Raw genomic sequence first — 17510 nt, forward strand, 5'->3', positions numbered from 1 at the left:
GTAATTGTGTCCATTCATCTTGCTGCTGGTTGTGCTCTTCTTCCCCTTCCTTCCATCTTCCCCAGCATTATATACTTTTCCAGAGAGGTAGGTCTTGAGATAAGATGTCCAAAATACAATAACTTGAGCCTGGTTATTTGTACCTTGAGGAAGGACTCTGGGTTGATTTGTCTGATGATCCCTTTGTTCATTTCTTGACTGTCCATGGTATTCTCAAGAGTCTTCTCCAACTTCAAAATTCGAAAGCGTAAATATGCCTTCTATCCTGCTTCACTGCATACAATGGGTAAAGGTTTAGATTCTTTCAAGTCAAGTCCAGGTGACTTCATGGACACTTCCATACTGCTTTCTCTGCCACAATATGGAAGTGATTAGCCATTGCCTTCTTCTAGGTGGTGGTTGTTGTTGTTTGTTTGTTTTACTTCCCAATCTAGGTTATAGCACTGGGCTGTCCTCCCCTGGAAGCACTAACCAGGACTGACCTCAATGACCATTTCAACAGCTTCCAAGGTCAATTAGATACCACCATCTGCATTCCTTAATAAGCCCTGTTCATTGTGATTAAAAGACATTTTAATTGTCTTTCTTTCCTTCTTTTTGTTTCTTTCTCTGGATTTTCTTCTTCCACCCCTAGTCTTCATATTCATTTTCTGCTTTTCATGTTTCATTTTCTTTCTCTTCTTCTCATTTCATTTTTCTTTCCCAGATGGGTAATATAATGGAAATACACAATACTTTATTCAAGTGTATTTCATTGACTTTGATGTAGGCCTTTAGACTAAAGGGAAAGCAATGTGCAGACATGATGAAAAATATAATCAGAAAAATTGTTTTCAAATTAGTATTAAGGAAAGTGCAGTGAAAAGGTAATAGGGCAAGTTGCTTAGAAAGTATTTGACTGGTTGAGGTTTCTTGAAAAGAGGCATGTTTAGAATTGATTGCATTGGCTCAATATATCCTTGAAAAGAAGACTGAAGTTATCTAAAATCTGTGAGTTAAGGGTTTCCTGAAAATAAAACTGTTTAGAACCTAATGGTACGGTTTGTGTCCTAAAACAGAGTTTGGTATTTTTTTTTCCTGTGGGTGCAATATACTGAAATAAAAAAGAAAATGTCCTTAAAAAGACTTTTTAGAAAGGGCTTTGGAAGCACGTCTTTAAAATTAATTGGATTGTTAGAACGTGTTCAGAAAATGCACATAGGACAAGTTTTAAATTAAACCAATGATTTTATGATCTGGTCTTGGACTGTAATAATGGATGTTCAAATACAGTATTTGTTTCTGAGATATTTTCTCTGAAGAAAAGCCCAGCGCAGCCCTAAAGAGGCAGCCAGGCGCCCAGCGCCTGCGCACAAAGCTCCGTCTTCCTCACCTTCCGAGAGACAAATGCACCGCCCCAGAAAAGGCGGGAACGAGCCACTCGAAGGGGGCGGAGCTTCACGCTGAGAGGCAGGGGAGGAGCAGAGAACCCGTCAGCACCCAAAGGCCGTCAACTGCAAGGGCGGAGTCTGTGACTGCCACGTCCCCCGGAGGAGGCGCGGTTTGGAGGCAAAGCTCTGGTACTGTACTCTACGCGGACGGAGAGGGGGAAAGGGCGAGGGCGAGTCACGAGACAGGAGGGCGGGGTTTCGTGGCGGCGAGGCCGACGTCAGAAGGGCTGGGCAGGAGGCGGGGCGGGATGTCCCTCCGGGAAGGCGCGCGAGCGAGGAACAAAGAGCTGGCTGAGGGAGGGGCGGAGACTCGGTCCCGGGAAGGGTGGGCGGGGCCAGCTGGGAGAATCCGGCGCCTGCCTCGCGCTGGGGGTGCGTGAGAAGCAGAGGGGCCAGCCGGGAATCGGGGCCATGGCGGAGGCCGCGGCCGAGAAAGGTGAGCGCGAGCGGCGCCCGGAGACGTGACGCCCCCGCTCAGTTACGTGACCGGCGCCCGTTGGGATGCAGAGAAAGGGAAGCGGCTGTGGGGGGCGCCCTCTTAGCCCAGGCTGCCAGGCGCCCTTTGCATATGCTCAGAGGGGCCCTTTCGCATAGCCGCCTCCTTGCACTGAGGACCGAGGCTAACGCTCAGACCTCTTCCAACCACCCCGTGGTTCTGCACTTGATTTCCTCAGGGTACCTGGGCAGGGGCTGGAGGTCGGGCTGCTCCGGCCCTGGGCGTCGTTAGCAGGAGAAGCAATGATGGTCAAGTCCCTGGGCAGAGTCCCAAAGGGGCAACTACTTGTGATGGCTGAATATTAACTCTAGCATCAGAAAGGATAATATTCTCAGGCTCTGGATGAGAACATCTGGAAGGGAGCAGTAGCACTGCTGCCTGGTTTGCGAGCATCCCATTGACATCTGGTTGGCCATCATGTGAACAGGATATTGGATTGGATGATCATTTGGCTTGATTAAGCATGGATGGTCTAATTTTTGTTTATCCCATGGTTAATTTAGAGAGCTGGGCTGGGGTGGCTGTGTTTAGGCCTTTGCATCCAGGCAGTTCCCATTTATTAAGGTCTCAGGTTAGGTATCAGCTGGAATGCAAGATTTGATTCGTTTATTTGAATATCTATGAATGACTAGAATGAAGAATGGTACACGTGAAAGTATCTAAGGGAAAAAATAGAACATACATTTGCAATAAATGTCTTCTGCTAGGAGTGTTCAAAAATATAAAGCACCTTGTGGTCTTCACTGCTCTCTTCACATAAAAGGGTGGGCCTCACTGTACTACATTCTGATCTTTGGGAAGTAAAACAAATCAGAACCCCAATTACTGAGTGTGTAAGCTAGTAGTGCAGTGCCTGGGCATTATATCAGTTTTTCAGATGCACAGTGCGACTGGAGATCAAATTCATGGGGAAAGTTACCATGCCTTTTTTTTCACTCTAGCTATTTTCTACCATTGTAACAAATTTTCCCTCTGCAGCTTATTACAGGTTCCTTGTGCTTTTCTTCAACTGTCTCTTGACCTTTGGCTCCTACTTCTGCTTTGATATTCCCAGTGTCTTGCAAGAACAGTTTCAAGGGGTAGGTGTTTTTCCTTTCTTTCCAGTCCTGTGAGAAATCAACTTGATTTCAGCCTTGAAGCAAATAGATTAGAGGTGAAAAGTTACAAAGCCTTTTTGAACTCAAGTCTTTGCAGAGCTGCAGGGATTAACACAGAGCAAACATCAGCTGTTTCCATACCTCAGTTACCAAAGGTATGTGTAGGAATTTAGGAAACCATGGTATAGTGTGCTGTATGAATGTCAAGCCACATTTTTGATAGGTGATATAGCAACTTCATTTGTTTTCCATATATAAGAGCCAGCCCCTGCTTAAGATTTTTTAGATTCTGCTACATGCTGGCTTCACACATTGTACTAAGCTAGTTTTTAAACCATGCTTTGTTGACTAAGCCACAATTGGCTGAGCTCTCAAACCACATTAAGCCATAAATCCTGATCAGAAAAGCACAATAGCTGCATGGTGCATGCCTCCAATACAGTATACCTGAGCAAAACCTAATAAAATCAAACAACATCTGATGCAATGCATGTACCCATCCAACACCTTAGTCTAGTGTTTCTCAACCTTGCAGCTTTAGAATGTGTGGACTTCAACTCCCAGAATTCCCCAGCCAGCCATGGTGACTGGGGAATTCTGGGAGTTGAAGTCCACACACCTTAGAGCCACCAAGGTTGAGAAACACTGCCTTAGTCAATAGATTAAAGTCTCTAGCTATCTGGAACAAATATGCAGCTGGGCATGACTAAATCAGGGTGTGATTCAACTTGGCTCCTTTGTAATTTCTGATACTGATATTTTGTTTTCATTCTGATTTGTCATCCAGAATCTAACCTGCCCCAATGGAACTCAACACAATGGCACAGAACATAATGCAACAGCTGATTGTGTGGAAGGTCTTGGAATGACTCCTGAAGAATACAATCTTCTGTATGCCATCTATGCCTGGACGTGAGTCCCTAACACACACACACAAACACACACACGGGAAGAGGAATCACTACTAATCTTCACCTTCTCCTCCTTGTTATTTACTTGTTTGTTATTCTCTTTAGTAATGCCTTGGTGGTGATTGTGGCTGGCTTCCTGATTGACAAACTGGGAAACCGCTGTAAGTTTGGAGGAGCTGAACTATGTCATTGTTTTTCCTTGTCACTTGCCTGCCCTCTCTCTGAGATCATCTGGGGGTGGGGTGGAGGCTGTTCTGTATGTTCCTTTGTCTTCTGAAATCCAGCTGGCTAAAGAAGACCTTTTCTGCTCTGTTAATGCATTATGGAGAGTTGCCTTTCCTAGAAGGTTAGGAGGATTGTTGGCATTCATCTCTGCCTGAAAACTTTGGCAAGCCGCTCTTAAATGCCTTGTGAAATAGAACGGTCCATTTTAGCCATGTCTATCTCAGTACTTCGGCTTTGAATGTTCTAAATGTATAAAGGCACTCAATGGTTAGGGATGCTCTTGAAAGTGAAGCTTTGTTTGGGATATTTAAATTCCGCCTCTTTTCCATCCTGAGGTTAAAAGAAGCGAACTCTGAGTTGCCAAATGACTTCCGTTCTGTTCTTTTGACAACACTTGTACTGACCTATTGTTAAAAGGTGGCAAGCCATGTGACCTCAGACCATACCCTTGTTTTGGTTATTTCTGTAGATGCTTGCAAAAGACACAGCTTAAGACATTAATATGATTTTTCTTAATTCAGCGTTGGACTTGGATTTGATGAGTGTAAAAAGATGTAAGAATGCCAGGGTGGTTGAGAATCTTTTGTTAGCCCTTCGAGAATTCTCCAGGCATTTTAAAAACCAGGTGTCCAGATCATCTTTCTTGGGATGCATGAGTATATTGCATATGTTTATTGATTTTGCGCTGCAGAAGTTTGAGTAGCATCTTCAGGTTACTTCCTACAACTTTTAACAGAAAATGTTTGATCTCTTTTATGCAGAGATAGGGAGGAAATGTTACCATGTTTGGTAGTTGCAACTGAAACAGTAGTGGTCAGAAGTGATTAAAGAGTTATAAACCTGGATCTTGTCTCCTCTTTGATTCGAATTTGCATGGCTGTTATAAAAGCCACGTGTTTTGGCTTTATAATTTTCTCCCATACCTTTTTTTTCTCCTCCCCTCCATAGTTGGTGTTTTTGTCTTCTCTTTCCTCACTGTCTTGGGATCATCCGTTTTTGCATTGGGCTCCCACTTAAAAGGAACGCCGTACCTCTTGCCGCTGATGCTGACGGGCAGATTGCTTTTTGGGTCTGGAAATGGATCGCTTACAAGTAAGGAACGAGTAGAGCTCTCTCCCTAGATGGGAGAGCACAGTGTGTCAGCGTGGTTAAATCTCCACTTTGCGGACACGGTTCTGTTAACTCGGGCAAAGCTTTGAATTCTTTAACCCTTTTTCTACTCTTTTTCCCTGACAAGAAGGACATAGCCACAGCTGCTTTCCTGGATTCTGTGCTTGTGACATACAACAGGAATCTTGATTTGGGTTAAGAGGCATTCACGTCTCTTACTAAGCCCCCTTCTTTTTTTTTTTTTAAGCTTATCAAACCAACCAATGAGATAAACAAATCATGACTTAGGGCCACATCTGAACCCATCCTTACCTAGTTAATTGTTGAAAGAATGAACTTACTTAGAAGAATTTATCCTAACGCATACTTCTTGATTCAGACTGCAAACACAAATTAGTTCTCCTCTAAGCTGCATTGGGAAGGGATTGAAGAGAACTCGCAAGCTGGAGGGATTGGGTGGGCTCACAGAGGCTCTTTCCCCCTTTAATCTTACTTATATGGGAATGGAAGCCCTTGAATGTTTGCTTTTATCTCCAATTTCATTTAGTGGAAAAGCAGAGTGGGTTTTTTATTTTCATTTATAAATCAAATGTATAGCTTTCTTCTTCAAGTACAAACAATTAAAATAGCAGTACAGGTAGTCCTCGCTTAATGACCATTTGTTTAGCAGTGTTTTGGACTTATAACAGTGCTGGGGGGAAATTGACTTATGACTGGTTCTTGCACTTGCAGCTGTTACAGCGTCCCCACAGTCACATGATCACAATTTGGGCACCTGGCACCATCACAGCGTCCCGCAGTCACGTGATCACCATTTTCAACGTTCCTTGCTGGCTTCTGGCAAGCAAAATCAATGGGGAACTGTGTGATTTGCTTAAAGACCAGTGGCTCGCTTAATGACCGCTGCAAAAAAGTAAAATCAGGTTGGATTCGCTTAATGACTGCTTCACTTAGCAACAGAAATTCCAGTCCCAACTGTGGTCATTAAGCGAGGACTACCTGTATTTAGACAACACACTGCCACATGCAGAAATAATATAGCAGAGAATGCAGTATAAAAGCAGTGTCAATTGAGATCTCAAAATGGTGCTTTCTTGTCCAATTCTGGGAAAATAAATTAAGAAATAAAGATTAGCGCGCGTTGAAGTAATAACAATAAGGGTTCCAAAAAACCCTTCTCCCTATCACTATTCTCATTCAATGGCAGGACTCAGAAAAGAGGCTCTTACAAAGTCTTCAGTTTAAGGTTAAGTGAACTCCTTGGCAAATGCAGAAGCATAAATAAAATAATAACAAAGTAGAAATATGCGGTGCATTAAATGCAGGGGGGAAAGCAATGGAAGGTACTCATCCGCTCTGGATGTACCAAACAAGCTCAGATTACACCTGAAAAAGAGTCCTGTGGGCATCAGGCAAAGGCGTCTGAGAGGGCATTTCATAGAAGTGGCAGCTTGATGGTGGAACATGGACCCCTAGAGAGATTCCACCCCTTTGCTCCTGCAGGGAGCTTTCTGAGACCTTCCGTTCAAGGCAAGTGGGGAATCTGGTTTAATTTTGTTGGTTTTAATGCTGTGTCTTGGGGAAGTTGATGATTAAAAACGGAAAGGATAAGCATTTTCATAGACATCGCATTGATTTATCTGTTTAAGCTTATTGGTCGCCCAACTCCAGTGGACACCACCGATTGACTAGCATGGTTTCTGCTGTGCGTTCTTTCTTTCTACTATTTTATTTTTTGCTTCAGGTGTTCCGTTGGCTTTCTTGAATGGAGATACATGTCTCACAAAATTCACCAGACAAGATCTTACTTGCATTATGGTTCGCTTAGTAATGCTGATCTCTTTTCTGCTTTTTGAGTTGTGCAGAATCGCATCACGGCCTTTTGGTTCAAGGGAAAAGAGCTGGCTCTAGCATTTGGATTGACTCTCTCTTTCTCCCGTCTTGGGAGTGTCCTCAACTTCTTTTTCACCCAGCAGTTCGAAAGCCATTTTGGAATCCAGTGGACCCTTTGGGGAGGTGAGTTTCTCTTTGAGCATTATCTCTAGATTATTTTATCTCTACAACAGCATTTGGCCCAACTTGATACTACTCTCTGGAGGTGATGTGCTATTCCCAACCACACCCAGAAGATACTAGATGGGAAGAAGTTGCCTAGAATGCCCCATCAGAACCTGGAGCTTTTCCAGAAGGTAAGTCAACAAGTAAGATACTGCTGCTACTTCTCAAGAGAAGAGCTGTAACGGAGCAATACGTTGATGCTTTGAATACAGAGGTTATCAGACTTAAGGGTGCCATGCCAGCAGTAGGGTTCACCATTGATGGAAGTTCCACCGATTGGTTCTTCTCTATCCACAGGGGCTTTGCTGTGTGTGCTGGGCTTTATTTCAGCAGTTACTGTCAGCGTGCTGGACAAAGTGGGTACGAAGCAGCTGGGCCTGGACGGCATTATCCAACAAGAGTCCAAGAAAGTGGTGAGTGGAGTGGATGTTGCATCAAGCAACTTCTACATTGTCTTTATTAGCCCTGTTTCCTGGGTGTGTGTCATTCATGATACTGGCAGTCAGGAAAGACGTCAGACATTTAAGCTCAAGTCTCTGTGCTTAGCTGTCCAGTTTCCCTGTCTCTGCAAAGAGGAGACGGAAGGGGTTGTCTGAATAGCCTTGGGTACTGAGTACTTATTTGCTGATCAGGTACATTCTGACCTGGTTCATACATTCTATCAATGCCATTGTTTAATTATGATTTGATGAATAAAGACAGTTCACTGGTCTTATGTAACCCTCTGAACTAAAACCAAAGGAACCGTGTTATGGCTCAAAATTAATCTATGAACTTGGTTTCCCAGTCCAGGGCCTCTGATTTATTTTTTTGAGTGGGGGATGGGCTCATTAAGGACTTGTTTGAGCCTTGTTATGGTGGTAGGATGTCAGCTTCTTTGTGGTGCCTTTGCAAGGCCACCATTTCTTCTGCAGCTGTGTGTGGAGGTTGGAGCCTTTCCCTGACACCCTCCAGATGTGTTAGAATTATGGCTGTTATGACGTCTTAATCCCTTCGGCTTCCCCTTGAACAGTGGGTAAGCCAAAATGTGTTTCCTGCTTCTCCTGGATGCTTGTGTGGAGGCGATGACAAGCAGAGATAGTCTGTGACCTTCACGAAAACATCTGGTGCCCTCTCCAAATAGTGCAGTCCAAAAAAAAAAGTTTTGTCTGTGAATACACGTTTAAGGAGTGGAAGTGCCTTCCCATACCACAAGGGCCTTTCAGCTCTCAGTGTATGTGACAAGTAGCTTTGAGAAAGAAAAATAACCGGGGCACTGTGGTGGATTGGGCTTTGATCTGGCACGTTGTGGTTGTGGGACAAAACCTTCAGCCACTCTGATTGCTGCATCCTAGTCTCTGGGGGCTGTAAATGCTGCCCATGAAAAGTAACGCGTTTGAACAGGAAGGCATGATGGAAAATTAGTGAACCCCGGATTTTGGTTCCCCCGTTTCTCTGTTGCAATATCATATGGAACAGCGTGGAATTCATGGTGCATCATTATTTTTTCTTCTCTAACCAGGGCCAGGGTGGGAGGAAGCCTTGGTGAAAATGTAGGCCTAAGGCCATCTTCTCCAGTTGAGTTGGACTGCAACCCTCAGCCTGTCCAGCCGGCATATCAGAAACACTGGGACTTGAAATTCAAGAACATCTGTTGTGCGATAGGCTAGAGAAAGCTGTCTTTAGAGGTTCTAATCCTCAGAGCTATAGTTGTAGGTGTTTGATGTGTGCTTTATTTTTAACTTCCAGAGAGTTCAAGATATCCGATACTTACCCCTTCGCTACTGGCTTTTGGTCCTTACTATTATGTTCTTCTACAACGGGGTCTTTCCTTTTGTGGCTGATGCGAGGTAAACTGTTCCACTCTGAGAAACGGGATAGAGGGTTGGCCATGGGCAAGAATGGAGTGAATCCTATGTTAGGCAGTATTTTCCCTAGAGAATCAGTTAAGTTCACGAAGAAAAGGATAAAGATTTTGTGCTGCCCCTCAGGGCAAGAATTGATGTAAGAAGTTGTCAGGAAGACAGATTGAGCTGGAATATTAAGGAAAATGCCTCAAGAGGAAGAACCATTAAGTTCCTTAAGGTGGGTAGGTTCTCCAGGAGTAGAGATCTTCAGATAGAGATGGTGCAGTCTCTTGTAGATGTTGCTGTGCCGGTTCCCACAGAAGAGGAATCCAGGGTTAGACATGATGGCCTGAACACCCACTTTCCATACAGAGTTTCTGGGAATCAATATAGCAGCTAAGTTTTAAACCAGGGCTAACTAATGGTCAAGCTATGATTTCCCCTAAATTGCAATAAAAAGCAGTCAGTTGGAAGATAGCGGTGATCACTAGGATTTCCAAGATATTCTTGACCAAGAAATAAGCTCTATGCATGCTTTAACGCCACTGGATTCAAATCTGGTAATGTGAAATTATAAGTAAAGGTCAGTCGAAGGAACCAATGATAATAGTTTTGGAGAGGAGTTTCTGAAGGACACTGATTCTGGGGAGCCCCATCCTACAAAGCTTCCACCAATCAGCCTCCTGTGCTATGCTTGGATCCAAAAATGCTGGGTGTAGCTTTTCTGGACAATGTTGCAGCTTCTTCAGAGGAAGGAGCTGATTGCCTTAGGGACTTGGATGCTTTCCTGACTCTGTTTCAAATGTTGGGTGACCTCGACACATCTCCCGCATCGTTCTTTTACATCAGCAAAATAGAAATATTGATTGAGGGATAAGTAGGAAAAGTGAGACTAGATATTAACCGAGGACAACACCAAGTATCTGAATCTTGAAGGCTTTTGAATCGTGCCATTTGGACCTGGGCAGATATAAGCTGGACTTGAGTATTCCACCCTGAGTTTTGGAGAGCAGCTTTGCCAGCCCACTGCCCCAAAGATGCCAACTGCTTTGGGAAATGGCATGCTCCCTGTCCCTAGATATATTCATAAGCCAGGAACCACCTGGTGGGGATTCTCTATACTGGATACTTAGGACTGGGCAGGGATTCGTCTGAGGGGCCTAGAATGGTCCTTTCCAGTACTGCATGAACATCAGCTGGGACACTTGAATAATCAATCAATCATTAACCATCTAGTGTTGCCTTTGGATGAAGAGGTGAGTTTGGAAGCAAGGACTGGGATTTGGTTGGGGAATTCCTCTAGGTTCATTGAGGAAGCCATCTGGGGCGTGTCCCTCCACAAAACCCTAGCTAGCATGAGGAGCGTGGAGGTTCCCACGTGACTTGGGAATTTGACTCCTAGACTTTGGCTTTGCCTGCCAAGGCAGCATCTCAGAGCAAAGCAAACCATGTCACCAAAGGCTATTAAAAACGCTGAATGCTCAACCCAGAAGAGTTGACTTGTTTGTGCAAGAATTTTTTTTTCCTGTCTCCATATTAGTGCCCAAATAATCTGATTTGGAATCCTAATGGGTGTCTCTCTCCTGTTCTACCCCACCCCACCCCACCCCACCCCACCCCACTTCTTTTTTCTAGTAAGTTCATCCAAGATAAGTATCCTGGCTACAGTCAACAGGCAGCTGCTTATATAGCTGGAGCGGTTTATGACAGCTCTCTTGTTCTCTCTGCGGCTGTTGGCATACTGATCGTAAGTTCTTAAGGATGATTTTGAGGGCAGAAACGGGGCAGTTCCACGATGGGGTGTCTGCCTGGATTTGCGTTTGTAGGGTGAGGGAAAGCAAGCCATAAAATGGTACAAAGGGAAAGTAAGAACCCTCAAAAGAATATACAATCCAGCAGGGCATGCAACTTCTCCTGAGGTGAGGTCTGCATTGAGTTTTTGTCCTGTGAGTGAGGGGCCATGTTCCAAAAGGAGCATCATACGACAAGGATAGAAACAATTTTTGTCCAAAATCTCCTTCAAGTCAAGCTTAGCTTCTGACAATTTCATGAACACGTTAGCTTTTCACTGCCTTGTCTAGCCTAACATTCTGGGATTTTCTGAGGTCTCCCGTTCAAATACTGATGAGTACTGGATCCTGCTTGTTTTGTTTTGTTGAGAATAAAAAGGTAGGTAAAGGTTTCCCTTGACATTAAGTCCAGTCGTGTCCGACTCTAGGGGGCGGTGCTCATCTCCGTTTCAAAGCCGAAGAGCCGGCGTTTGTCCGAAGACACTTCCATGGTCATGACTAAACGGAATGCCGTTACCTGCCTGCCGAAGCGGTGCCTATTAATCAACTTGCATTTGCATGTTTTTGAACTGCTAGGTTGGCAGGAGCTGGGACTAGCAACGGGAGCTCACCCCGTCACGCGGATTCGAACCGCCGACCTTCCGATCGGCAAGCTCAGCAGCTCAGCGGTTCAACCCGCAGCGCCTTTAGTTAAAATTGAGAGCGGTTAATTATTACTCTTCAGTCATAAATACATTCAAAAATTTACGATGTGGCAAGGATTTGGGAGCTGCCTGGGCTTCAGGTTGCGTACCTTGGCAGTAGTGAGTAGTGTTTCTCGACCTTGTCAGCTTTAAGATGCGTGGGCTTCAGCATCGCTGGCTGAGGAATTCTGGAAGTTTACACATCTTAAAGTTGACACGGTTGAGAAACACTGTCTTAGAGTGCATTTTTATATAATTAGACCATAAGGGGTTCAACCGCACATGCAGGACTGTAATATTTTATTTCTTGAAGGGGTCTATCCCCATTTTCTGCTGGAATCCTGTTGTGTGTTGGCAAATAAGGTTCATGCATTTAAAAGCCATGTACTTACAATAACCCCATTTGAAAGCATTCACAACAGATGCAGATGTGTGTACCTCCTGCATCTGGTTGACTTATTCATCCTCATGGTTCCTTCTCCTCAGTTTATCCTCACAACAACCCTACAGGGTAGGTTAGACTGAGAGAGACTGACTAGCACAATCACTTAGCTTTGTGGTCGAGCAGACATTTGAACTTGGGCCTCTTGGTTTCTAGCCTTAAAGTTCTCATCTCTATATTGTGCGCACACACAAATCCTAGCGTCATGGCCCAGCATGTCCAGGACATTGTGTTGCTTCCTTTAAAATTTGAAAGCATCTCAGGACATTACAGAAATAATCTCTCTCTGGTTAGTCAAGTATTTGGGGAATGGTATCACTTCTTTGTTCCTACTTGCTTTGCCTTGTATTTCCCCTTTTAGATGGTAAATTTCTTGGATGGTAGCAGTCTGTGGTTGTGTACAATGTGAACTGTACTTCTAAAAGCTAGATCTTTGTGTGGTCCCAATAGCTGGGTGTGTTGGTATTTCTCTATAAGGGGTTTGGGTTTTTTTGCACCTTTGAGTCAGCATTGATTTCTGGCGACTGTCTGGACAAGTCCCTGCAGTTTTCTTGGCAAAATTTAAGAAGTGGTTTGCTATTGTCTCCTTCCTAGGGTTGAGAGAGAGGGACTGGCCCAGGTCACACAGCTGGCTTTGTGCCCAAGGCTGGACTAGAACTCATGGTCCCTGGTTTCTAGCCTGGTGCCTTGATCTCCGCACTAAACTGGCTCTCATCTCCCTATAACAGGCCATCTTTTTTTTTTTTTTGCTCTCCCCCAGGACTATGTTGGGCTGAGAGGCGTATTTGCTGTTGGCTGTGCAGTGCTCACATTGCCTGTATTTGCTCTCTTGGCCTTCACATTCGTTCCCCCACTCGTCTCCACAGTCTGGCTGGGAATCACCTACTCCTTTGCAGCCGTAAGTCTTCAGAATGGTAACCTGTTAATTCTTTCCTGATTTTTACTCAGCTGTAAGCCATTGGAAACTTTCTATTACTGACCTAATAATGGCGCATCAGGATAGGTTCCTGGGTTCTTTAGAAACAGAAAGGCTTTCCTTTAGGAGGAGGTGGGGGGAGACAGATCAGTAAAAGAACTTTGCCCCCAGTTTAAGTGGAGTTTTGATTTGCTGAGTCTCACATACCACCGCCAGCTTCAACAGGTTTAGAACCAAAGTTGGAAGGGGCCACGTAGGAATGTATCTAATCCCTGCTCAGTGCAGGAATCCAAATCAAAATGTTAAACAGGTTAAACAGTCCTGAGAAATGAGTTGACTCCTGCTACTGGGAGAGAGCAAGTAGTCCATCTGAGCCGTCTAATCTGTGGCATCCCATTGTGATCCTCGGTAAACAGAGGCTTAGGGGAAGATTGGAATCCCATGATCACTTACGAGTTGTTGAAAAGAATTCATTTTGATTCTGGACCCTAATGAAAAGGATTCATTTTAATCGCTCCTTCTGAGATGACAGCTTGGAGGTGCTATGGAATTTGATCCTTCCTTCCTACAAAAGGGGCTTCTCTCACGCTATTTCTCTGGTCTGTCTTTCCAACTGCTTTTTGTACAGGCCAGCATGTGGCCTTCCATTCCACTCGTCGTTCCCCAAGCCACTTTGGGAACAGCTATGGGGCTTGCGACGTCCGTACAAATGGTTGGCATTGGCTTCTCTAATGTGATTGTGGGACGGATCTTGGGGACAAAGTCCAGGTAAGACGAGCTGTCTTTCTGCTGAAGCGGAAGCAAAAGTGTTGTGCTTTCAGATGAAAAAAAGTGTCGCAATCATTCCAAGCTGCTTCCACAAATTGTTTGACCCTTGGTTATGGAACTAAGGTAGTGAGAAGTAAATGCTTGGACTCTTGTTCTCTTGCTACCTATGCAGGCACATAACCTTCTTCCTTTTTAAACCTTTGCCAGTGAACTGAAGATCCCCTTATGGCGCTGGCAACAGATGATGGTCTTCATGCTGGCAAACACCATCGCTTGCATTGGGACATCTGTCTGCCTTAACGTAGTAGATAAGAAGCAGGTAAGATGCAATCCTAACAGGGGAAACGGTTACACTGGACTATGTCCACAAAGGTTCAGCCTTCACAACACTTTCCCACTTCTATGAATTCCCAGGGTGGCACCCTGAACCGCTCAACCAAACGCTCACCAACCGAGGTGATGGGCCGACAGCCCGTGGATGCAGCTCCTCTTCTCAATGAGGTGGAAGAAGAACGGTCTATCAACTAAGAAGAGGCCTTCAGGACGTGGAGTATAACGCAAAAGTGCCAGTGGATCTCATTCAACAACGTGTCCCCCTTTTTCTCCTTTCTTCCAGGGTTTAATAAGGGAATTTAAGAAACAGGGCATAAATCCAGCCTATAGGAATAGCTCCTTTCTGAGCCACTACTGTTAGGTGCTACATGATAACTGGCTTTTTCTTAGAAACAAAGAATCTTACACTATACCTAATTCTACAGCTGCCATGAGTGCCAAGATCTTTAATGCCGGCTTTTGAGATATTTAGCCATTAAGATTTATTCTTCATAGTGGGAAATTTTCTACTGAGGAGGTTGAAGTAATTTTTCTGTGGATCTTACTGGAAGAAAGTCAGGAACGCAAATTAACTACTCTGTGCCAGCAGCTGTATATACAAATCTTGCACTCATTTAAAAAAAAAAAATCCCCTTGCACTGTTAAAGCTGAATAACGGATTTTGTGCTCAAATGTGCTTGTGGCATCTACTGCACCAGTATTATCAATAGCCAAGTCAATTTACAGAGAAAATCCTTTATAATCTTCCTTCTCCAAAGCCAGGAGGTATGAGTAATAGTCGTAACTAAAATTAAGTCAGAGTTTGCCTTCCTAACACATCTGTTTGAATTCTCTTGGCTTCGTGTTGAAATATATTCTAACAATATTGAAAATCCTAATATATTCAAGAACTGAGGCATTATAGTACAAAACCAGATTTTTCATTCAATTTCCACTTAATTCCGACTTCTTCTGCAGAAGGGTTGCAGTAGCTCCATCCTCCACCATTTTGGGTCATAAAGGCTAACGCGAATGATCGATCTGACTGCATATTTTATATTCTGTATCTCTTCCACATAATGTAATTACTAGTCATTGTGACTATATAGGTTGGTAATTTCTCAAGAGGGCTGTTTTGCTCTAGACGTAGAAACATTTCCAAACACAATACACACTAACTATATTGACTTTACTCAGTCTGGACAAGGCCGACCACTCTCTGAGCTCAGCCCAGTGGCATTTGATGCTTTGAGCCAGCGGTAGGTAACATGATCCCACTATGCGTTAGCTTTTGGCTCCGCTGTCCTTCAAGCCTTAAACTTAAGATGTTGCACTGCAATTATAAAATAACACAAGCCCATGCCAGTAACTGTTCCCAGCATTATGGAGCCAATTGCTGATAGGATCACCATTTGATTGATAGGAAGACCATGCTCTGATTTGGGGAAGGGAGGAGATACCACCAAATTCTCCAGAATTTGGAAAAAATAGGATGTAGACTGCATGCTGAAGGCAGGGCTCCCTGAACGTAGATGGATGCGCGTCTCTAAAAATGCACATCACCATTTCTGAGCCAATCCCTTCTATCATTTCACTATCAAATTACAAGCTCACTTGCAGCCCGCTTGGTTTCAAAGCAGAATGCCAACCTTAGCTTGTTGTTTCTCTACCTCAGCTTGTAGAACAACAAAAAAAACAAACCAAACCAGTGACCTGTAACTGCTGGGGCAGGCTGCTTGGAATCGTAAGTTTTAGAATGGGAAATATGCACACATTTTTCTGAAGTGACTGCCATAGTGGGCGTGGCCACCCCCAAGGGGCCTCTTTGCAAAATTATAGTTAATCATTGTTCCAAGCGTTCCCTCTGGCCTTGCAGGATGTTCTCTGTGCTTCAAGGCTACTTTTGCCATTACTTCTAAACAAAGCATTGGGGTGCAGCCATCTACTGTTTCTCAGAATGTCTGTGCAGCCCAGCTTGCACGAAAACAAGACTGCCAGCTTTTTTTTTTATTGAAATTAACTGTCAAATGATATAAAGAGCAATGGACACATGTTGATTTGCCTAAGAGCAGCACTGTTCACATTTAGACACTGGACAGGGAAAAAAAAGGATACTGGCAGTGCTACAAAGGGATCAAGTTAAAAAAAATGTGGATACACCACACAACCATCTTGACTAATGTGAGAGCCAATGGTACAGCAGTGGATTCAATCAAGTTACTGCTATTTCCCTGATCATTGTTACAAAGGAAGTCTTAAAGGCATTTCAGTCAAACAAAAACATTGTGTACTTACGACAGGAAGAACTGGGGAAATGCTTTTGATTCCCCTGTATAGATTGTCAATTTAACAAAAGGAACTGCTTGCATCATAACTTGTTCAAAGTTTTACTGCATAACCTATGGAAACTGAGCAGTCAGTTCAAAGGTTGAGTGTCAAGGTTGCACAGCTAATGATCGTGCCACCCCACAATGGCACAAATAAAAGGAATTCCACAAACCTTGCTTTTTTTTTTTTTTTGCCTCCAACAATAGCTTCTGTGACTCAGAATTCATGCAACATACTGTTAGTTTTGTTACAGTAAAATCTCAGGATTATCAGCAACCTCACAAGAAATGACTGGTTTTTATGAGAGGTACCCTGGGCTTAGACTGCCTTAATTTCTACATGTAAAACTCAGGTTATAAAGGGATAAAAGTCATGACTTGAAGAATCCATCAGCTCTACTGTAGTGGACTAACAAAATACAGCTGTTTATTAAGCAGCACATGATTCAGCACATTTGAGTTGCCATTAACTCCTGGTGTACTTATTTTTCCTTAAAAAAGAAAAATACCCTTCCTGGATACACAGCATAATCTCCAGCCACCCCTTGGGAAAAATGTCAGGCACAATGTTAAATCAATAACTTAAGGCTTAGCTGGGAAAACTGCTCTCTAAAAGAGAGGCACTAGTGAAAACACCCCTTTGAAATTTCGCAACCCCAAATAATCCATGTGCAGCAATGACCTATGCAAATAGCATCCAAAGCTGGTGCTGGCCAATTGTTCCCATATTGTTCCTCTCGGAACCACCATTACAAAGGTGAACAGTGTCTACATTCCACTGTTTTTTCCATCTCCCTAGTATTGAGGGAACGGTATTTACTATAACAAACTGCACAAAGGAAGAACTTTGCAATAAATATGTAACCGAAGCTGCATTTTAAGCATGGTGTGACTGTTTACTTCATAGTCTACCAGAATGTTATACTACTACAACTTCTGTTATAGAGCTCCTCAAAAATACTTTGCAACTAACCTGTGATATTGCCGATGAATCAAGCTATTCTACAAGGGCCATTGGTTGTCTGGTGTGCCTGATGAACTCCAACAGAAGATGGGAGTTGAAAAGGCATGCCACTATGGTCTTGACTATTTGACGTTGAGAAATCCGGAACCCTATCA

At 43.8% G+C, this 17510-nt stretch overlaps 1 protein-coding gene across 1 annotated transcript; it reads left to right on the top strand.

The window, feature by feature from the left end:
* Window positions 1-1763: 1763 nt before the first annotated feature.
* LOC134505208 (major facilitator superfamily domain-containing protein 1-like) lies at window positions 1764-16684 on the top strand. Its single transcript, XM_063314809.1, has 13 exons — window positions 1764-1866; window positions 2905-3005; window positions 3811-3935; window positions 4040-4095; window positions 5108-5251; window positions 7127-7285; window positions 7625-7740; window positions 9056-9156; window positions 10789-10900; window positions 12829-12966; window positions 13613-13752; window positions 13960-14071; window positions 14167-16684. The coding sequence occupies exons 1-13, from the start codon at window positions 1842-1844 to the stop codon at window positions 14278-14280; spliced, it is 1443 nt and encodes a 480-aa protein (XP_063170879.1). The 5' UTR covers window positions 1764-1841; the 3' UTR covers window positions 14281-16684.
* The last annotated feature ends 826 nt before the right edge of the window (window positions 16685-17510 follow it).

This window comes from Candoia aspera, chromosome 14, assembly GCF_035149785.1.
Source record: "Candoia aspera isolate rCanAsp1 chromosome 14, rCanAsp1.hap2, whole genome shotgun sequence".
In the NCBI taxonomy this organism is placed as follows: domain Eukaryota; kingdom Metazoa; phylum Chordata; class Lepidosauria; order Squamata; family Boidae; genus Candoia; species Candoia aspera.

Bases quoted from the DNA above. Each gene is read 5' to 3' on its own strand.
- LOC134505208 (XM_063314809.1), top strand. From the start codon at position 1,842: ATGGCGGAGGCCGCGGCCGAGAAAG. The intron at 3,936-4,039 runs GTGAGTCCCTAA...TATTCTCTTTAG, and splicing joins TATGCCATCTATGCCTGGAC to TAATGCCTTGGTGGTGATTG. The intron at 9,157-10,788 runs GTAAACTGTTCC...TCTTTTTTCTAG, and splicing joins CCTTTTGTGGCTGATGCGAG to TAAGTTCATCCAAGATAAGT.